This window comes from Typha latifolia, chromosome 2, assembly GCF_019914945.1.
Source record: "Typha latifolia isolate L0001 chromosome 2, TyphaL0001v2, whole genome shotgun sequence".
Classification (NCBI taxonomy): Eukaryota; Viridiplantae; Streptophyta; class Magnoliopsida; order Poales; family Typhaceae; genus Typha; species Typha latifolia.
Genome location: NC_133087.1, coordinates 10,628,339 through 10,636,226, shown reverse-complemented (window position 1 = coordinate 10,636,226; position 7,888 = coordinate 10,628,339). Strand labels below are relative to the sequence as shown.

Sequence of the window (7,888 nt, the reverse complement as noted above, 5' to 3'; positions counted from 1 at the left end):
AAACCAGAACATTCAAAACATCGAACTTTATTCTCAGAATTCTTATTTTTCTGTTTGACACTATTGTTGCTCACACCTGTATTCGAACTCACAGTATTCTTCTTTTTCACAAAGACTTTTCTTTTCTCAAAGATTTTAGCATTCAACTTGTTTGGCTTCCGAAAGAATTTATTATACTTTTTGACGAACATAGCCAACATCTCAATATCTAAATCATCTTCATCATCAGACTCCTCTATATTTTATTCAACTGTGGATAGGGCAATCCCTTTGGACTTCCTCGGTTTTGAAAGACTGGACTCAAATGTTTGTAGATTTCCTACCAATTGTTTAACTTTCATAGAATCAATGTCCTTATTTTCCTCAATAGCTGTAACTTTCGCTTGGAACCTCTCTGGAAGAGACCAAAGGATCTTACGGACAATTTTGTTTTCAGGAATTTTCTCACCTAGGTTGAAATTGGAGTTTGACTATATCACTCAGCTTTGCATAGAACTCATCAAATGTCTCATTCTCCTCCATACGTAGAATTTCAAAACTAGTAGTCAACCTCTGAAGTTTAGAAAGTTTTACAGCCATAGTTCCTTCGTGAGTTGTTTCTAAGATCGTTCGAGCTTCTTTTGCTAGCTCACAAGTAGAAATTCTTCTAAAATCTTCCGAGAAAACACAACAAAAAATTGCATTTATTGCCTTACTATTCCATCCAACTTTTTCATAATTTGGCCTATCCCATGACTCTATCGGTTTATTGGCAAGTTTATCATCCACCATGTACATTGGTGGACTCTAACCGTTCACAACGGCAAACCATACTCGTTCATCTATAGACTTCAAGTAAGCTCTCATCCTAGCTTTCCAATATCCATAATTTGATCTATCTAGGATAGGAGGTCTAATAGATGATGGTCCATCTCTATGAAAATCTATGCCTATCTGATCTCTCTCAAAGGGTGAGAGAACTTGCTCTGATACCAATTGAAAAATCCCTAGACACAAGTATGTATCTAAATACTAGGCAATGATATCACTCGTTCGCTTAAGTAAAAATCCGTAGAAATATTAAGAACGAAATCAGAGATGAACGCCAAGATTTTAACGTGGAAAAACCCAAATGGAAAAAAATCACCGATCTAAACTCGGATCAAACCCAATCACTAGAATAGTAGCAGTTACAAGACTGACTCACAAAACAACCCGTCGATCCAAACGACTTTGTTCCTCTCAGTCTTGCTCGCTAGAACCCACGATTCACTGCTTCTCGTGATTGAAGTCCAACCTCAGTAACCCTCGAGATTAATTTTTCGTCTAGATAGCCCTTAAGATGAAAGATTAACTTTTGTTGATGAGTGGAACCTTGTTAGTTGAAGAACCGATGTAGCCTCAAGAAGTCTCCTTCAAAATTGCTTCTTCAACCACCCTAGAGATAGGGCATCACAATCCTTATATATGATCTCCAAGATAGAGCTAAATCCAAGTCTTATCCGTACACACGGAAGTCCAAGATTTTCAAACTTCGTTGGTGCGTTCGAACGCGGCCCAAGTGTGTTCGAACGACATGACTTGATCTCAGGTGTGTTCGAATGGGCCCGAGTGCGTTCGAACGTGACAACTTGAATTCTTCAGGTTGCGTTTGAACGCATTTGTGAACGCAGCTCTCGGTCTGTGTGAACGCAGTACCCGCGTTCGAATGAGTTTATGAACTCCTTGGCTCATCCAACTCTGTTTCAAGTGTATCTTCATGGCCCTATGTTTGTCTTCCATAAGCACCGCATCTTCGAAGGCCTCCTTTAAGGTTCTAGGCCTTAAAGCCCTCACATCGGCTTGTATGTCTCCCCGCAGCCCGGAGATGAAGGTGCTGCGAAGTTGCTGATCCGTCTATGGTGGATGACATCGGCTACTAATCCTCTCAAATTCTTCTTGGTATGACCCAACCGTGGTCTTTTGCACCGTCTTTGAGAGGAGAGCATCAAAGTCTTCATATCCCGATGCTCCAAATCGCCGTGTGATATCGGCGCAAAATTCAGCCCAAGTTTCGATAGCCTCAGTGGCATTGGCTGCTCGAAACCAATGAAGCGCCGCATCCTCAAGGTGGAAGCTCGCAAGCGTCACCTTGTACTCGTCCGCCGTTCCTTGGTATGCAAAGAATTGCTCCACCCTATACAACCAATCGATCGGGTCGCCACCTTTGAACTTGGGGAATTCGAGACGCACAACTTGTCCACGGATGCCATTGTCTCGTACCGGATCATGTCCTTGTCTAACCGGGGGAGGATGCACCATGAAGGGTTGATGATCCCTCCTTCGGTTTTGATTAACTTGTTGTGGTTCCGGATCGTATTGACCCGCCCACGGATCTTGATCTCCAAGGCGGTCCCCATAGTGGTTCACCCGTCGGATGGGTTCACCTGCAACTAGACCTTTTCAGCATTGTCACATTCATTTTCAGCCAAGTCGGTGTCTAAAATTTTTGTTAGAGATGTCGCTCGTTTAAATGGCATGCCACACACCATTGTCTCAGATCGTGATTGTGTATTTATGAGTGACTTTTGGACTGAGTTTTTCAGATTGTAGGGGACTTGATTGAACTTCAATTTGGCCTACCATCCGCAGACGGATGGCCAAACCGAGGTAGGCATTGAGCAGTATTTGAAGTGCTTTGTTGGAGAGATGCCGAGATGATGGTTGGAGATTTTACCGTGGGCGGAGTGGTCTTATAACACCGCCTACCATAGCAACATTGACATGACTCCATTTGAGATAGTGTATAGACGCACGGCTCCGATGTTACGCGCTTATGATCTAGTGGCATCTGTGGATCGTACAGAGATGGACTTAGCTTTGATGGATAGAGACGCCACATTAAGGAGGTTGCGTGCTCATCTTAAATTTGCTCAAAACTGCATGAAGCAAGTTTATGATCGTAGCCATAGGGAGCAAGAGTTCGACATCGATAGTTGGGTGATTGTGAGGGTGCAGTCGTATCGACAGGTGACCTTACATCCAATGCGTAATCAAAAGTTAGCGCATCGCTACTTTGGTTCGTTTCTGGTGTTGGAGCGTATTGGTCTAGTTGCATATCATTTGGAGCTGCCGGAGGGGTCGAGAGTGCACCCTGTCTTTCATATTTCATTATTGAGAGAGCATATTGGAGATCATGAGATTGTTGGATCGGTTCTATCGGAGCCATTGGAGGAGATAGAGATCGTAGAGCTAGTTCAACTACTTGCTAGACGCCGACGACGACATGGTATCAGATTGGAGATGGAGATTCTAGTTGAGTAGCTTGGTAAGCCATCCGATGAGGCGACATGAGAGTTGGAGACTGATATCTTGGAGCATTTCTCCGACTTTTCACCTTAAGGGTAAGGTGAGGGAAGGGTGGTAGGCTGATACACTTAGATAGGATATTTTCTTATTGTATTAGGTATTTATTTTCATTAAAATAAAATTCTTGTAGGTCGTGTTCGAACGCAGAAGGGGTCGCGTTCGAACGCCCTTGCGAATGCCTGTATCAGGTTCGCAAATACAGATAATGCATATTGTGCATTCCAACGCGGTCGAGCGAGTTCGAACGCCCGCGTTCGAACACCTATTTCGTGTTCGCACTTATAGAGAATGTGTTTTGGTGCATTCCAACGCGATCGGGCGCGTTTGAACGTGATTGACAAGAATCCTTTAGAATTAGGGTTTCATATTATTTTAGAACTTGTTGGCTAGCCTCTATATATATGTGGATGGCTGCCAATTTCATTATGTAATTGGATTATTGATTTTTTTGCCTCTTATCTTCTCTCTAGACTACTCCCTCCTCCCTTTTCACCATCTTTCCACCTCTACCATTAGCAAGGTTTCTCCTAACTTCTATTCTTCCTCGACTGTCGAGCCACCCCTCTTCTTTGGGATCTCGACCACTTTGTTCCCTTCGTCTACATCCTATAACCACTTCCACAATTCACCTTCATCTCCATACCCATCCATAACCCTAACATCCACTCTGCTCGTCACCACCACCATCACCCTCTTTATTCCGTATTTTTGTCCCTATTACAATTTGAATCTTTGAAGGGCAAATATGAAAGTTGAGATTAGAAAGTTACGGATCTAACCCTATTGGTTTCATAATTTTCTAACTACTGGAGAATATTTGATGAATATTTTCCCACGGTCGCGTAGACTGATTTCTGTTATCCATCCAGATCTTGAAGGAATCGTTGCGTAGCCTATCTTTGGTATCGGAACTTATCAATTTGGTATCAGAGTCTATCAATTGGTATCAGAGCCTATCATTATGAAAGTGGAAGGTGGCTATAATGGATGGGTTAATACCTTGAATAAATTGTGGAGGGAGAAGGGGGCTTCCAAGTGAAATTGGTCGCCGGAACGAGAAAGGAGAAGTGGCGGAGTTGTAACCTCAGCCATGGGTTGAATCTCAAACTGATTAGAGAGAGAGAGAGAGAGAGAGAGAGAGAGAGAGAGAGAGAGAGATAGGACGAGGGAGTTTGGCTCAAGCCTAGATGAAAAATATATGTCAAATGTTCAATAATACTAAAATGATTGCTAATCCATATATTTAGAGGCTAGTCATACATCCAAAAATAATAAATAAACCCTAATACGGAATATCGCAACGTTTGAATAACTTTACAAAGTTGTTCAAATGGCCAAAATAGTATCTCTATATGTGCGAACACTATGCATCGAATGTCGCATTCGAAAGACTCTTCCTGGTGTTTGAATCTTTATTCTTTGAAAACAAAAAATGGTCTAGTTCGAGAAAAGTTGGTCAGGTCCTATCTGTATCATAAACACAAACCGTAACATTGTCAAATGTCAAATTAGTGTGTTACCTAATATTTGCCAAAAATTATCACATGTTTTATCAAACAGACCTTAGTAATACAGCATTTTCGAGAAATATTTAGTAAAATATGGTACTCGAAATGTAAATAATAAAAGTAGAAATATAAATCAGAAATAGATAGAAAAAAAATTCCCTCTAGAATCTATTCTACCTGAGTTTCAATGCACCGAGCTCTATATTTATTATTTAATTAATATAATATATATTTATATATTATATTTTAAATTAATTAATAAGCCCTCTTAATATTATTACTTTTTAATAAAAATATATGGTTAGAAAACTCTCATCGATATCTTTATAATAAGATTAATATTCAATAGTTTCAGAAATATTTTTAAATTATTATTTTTTAATTTAAAACATCAAAATTATATTATACAAAATAAAAATAAAACATTTAAAGTAACTATAATAATTTAATATTATACTCATTTTAAAGATCTCGATGAGAGCATTCTAATAGTACTATTTTTGTTAAAAATTAATTAGCAAAACTAATTATATATTCAGTTTAATTAATTAGATTATTTAATAAAGGATACAAACGAAATTTAAATTTTCGGATTAAGCTTTTCTAGGACAAAATTAGCATTTTTAGCTGGCTCCAAATTGGGAACTCTTTTGTAGCTGGTTCTAAATTTGGAGCACCTTGGAGCCCGGTTGGAGGTCCATCGGGTTCCAAATTTGAAGTTTGGAGCTCGGTTGGAGCCTGATTGGAAATGCTTTAAGAGAAAAATAAAATACAACTAATTTACTTTTAGAAATTGCTTCTCAATAAATACGTGTGCTTACCGACCTTTCTAGATAAGAACCCTATATCATCTTTTGTCTGAGTTTCGAAGTCATCACCCAAGTGCAAGTGCAGTTGTTATTTGGGGCGAATATGATATGCCCAAAATGCCAAAATGGTGTGGGACTTATCTACAGAAAATTCATATTAGTGGACCGCATTCTCTGCTTCCAGTGCAGAAAATTCCTACGGACTATGATATTTTGCAGCTGGTATTCTGGTAATTGGCTAACAAATCAGATCGAGGAGTTAAAAGTGATATATTATATATGAAGAAAAACAGTGTTACTCTTATTCTCTATTTCTATCTAACCTGAGCCTCCGTTGCAACGAGACTGGAAATCCCGGATTCTTTCTTCGGAAGGCACCGCCAATTCGGAGCTACTAACGACAAGAGAAATACCTAGCAGCAATCGTATCCTGGAAGGAGAATTCGATGATATAAAGAAAAACACTCTATTTCCCATCTTAATTCCTTTGCGATTCTTTCGATGGATTGGTCTCTCCTCCCAGAAGATCTATTACATCTCGTCGCAGGCCGCATAGTCATCCATGCCGATTACATCCGATTTCGCGCAGTTTGCACATCATGGCGTTTCGCGGTCTCTCCCCGGCCTCGCCATCTCCCTCCTCAACTTCCTTTCCTCATTTTTCCCGAAAACAGCGACACCGTGCAAAACCTATATAGCATCACTGAGAACAAGATCTACAATCTCAAATTCCCCGACCACCATCATTTTCTTGGATCCTCCCATGGCTGGCTAATCCTCCAAGGGCCCTCGACGGCTCTATCGTTGATGAACCCCTTCACGAGGTCTAAAGTCCATCTCCCGCCGGCGACCGCGATTCCGAACCTCTTCGACACCGTTAGCCCGGCCGACATCCAACGATACAGCGATAGTTTCGAGCATAGAAAACAGAGCACGTCGGCCGGATTTTGGAGCTATTTCATCCGCAAGGCGAAGCTCTGCCGGGACGAGAGTTCAGTAGGCCAATTTGTGTCCATTGTATTCCCGAAAGCAGGCTTAGCGTTGTGGCGGCCGGGATGTGAGTCTTGGATTCATGCAGGAAGGTATTGGACGTTTGCTGATGCAGAGTTCTACAAGGGTCAGCTCTTTGCCATCACTTGTGGAGGAATTCTAAGTACTATTGATTTCTCTTCTCCAATAAAGGAAAGAGTTTTAGTATCATCACCTCCTTTTGCCTATCATGACAATACTGTCTACTTGGTAGATTCAGGAGAGGAGTTGATGCTAGTTGTTAGGAAATACATAAATGGAGATTTGTGCCATCGAAGGACGCATCAATTTGAGGTATTTAAGCTAGAGCTGGATGTCAGAGAATCCAGATGGTCCCGAATGGAGAGCTTGGGAGACAAGATTTTGTTCGTGGAGAGAGGTTCTTCAATATCGCTGCCGGCCGCCGGTTTAGAAGGTTGCAAAGGGAACTGCATCTACTTTAGTGATGATTATGATGCATACTTAAAAGATCATGTTAAAACGCCAGATGTAGGTGTATTCAGAATGGAAGATGGCAACGTACAGCAATTGGAATGTTACACACCAGGTACAAAATCTTGGTGGCCTTTCCCCACTTGGGTAGTTCCTTATTTGTGGTAAGGGTATTGTAAAGAGATCAACACAAAGAAGAACATATCATTGATTGAACTGTCCCACAAGTTTGTCCAAGTGTGCCGCCATATAAATTCGAGAATAATGTCAGCTTCCTGAAAATACTAGAGTTTGTAATTCTTGCTATGCTTTTGTTGTTCTTGGTCTTCTTTTTCTACTTTCTCTGTTATCATGATTTGATCTTCCAAGCTGTCTTTCCCATTGAAAGAAGGCTGTCAATTAGATTTAATAATTAGCAATGTTTCACAAGAGGAGATGCTGCATTCTATCCATAGAAAAAGGACAGGGAAATCGACGGATTAATTGGAGCTTGTTTTGCTTATAAGTTACAGTTAGTGAGGCTTAATGTCATTTTTTAGGTTGTTTCTGATTGAGACTCTATTTTCTTTAATTTTACGGAAAAAAATATATGTCTTTCTTGAATCAGATCTACTTATGAGTTGGTCTGCTTCAATTTTGCATTATTTCTTTGAATGCAAACTCATGCAATGGTTGTATTTCTCTTCATTTCTGTCATTCTTGTTATAGATGCTTTGATGTTCGCAAATAGGTGTACAATAGGCTTTTATAAAGACTAAAGCAGCTAATCCCAATCTAGATTTT

At 40.3% G+C, this 7,888-nt stretch overlaps 1 protein-coding gene across 1 annotated transcript; it reads left to right on the top strand.

Annotated features, from left to right (window-relative positions):
* The first annotated feature begins 5,946 nt into the window (after nt 1-5,946).
* LOC140781082 (F-box protein SKIP23-like) lies at nt 5,947-7,534 on the top strand. Its single transcript, XM_073126878.1, has one exon. The coding sequence runs from the start codon at nt 6,146-6,148 to the stop codon at nt 7,271-7,273; it is 1,128 nt and encodes a 375-aa protein (XP_072982979.1). The 5' UTR covers nt 5,947-6,145; the 3' UTR covers nt 7,274-7,534.
* The last annotated feature ends 354 nt before the right edge of the window (nt 7,535-7,888 follow it).

What these genes read in the sequence shown, in the direction of transcription:
- LOC140781082 (XM_073126878.1), top strand. Translation starts at nt 6,146, where the DNA reads ATGGATTGGTCTCTCCTCCCAGAAGATCTATTACATCTCGTCGCAGGC.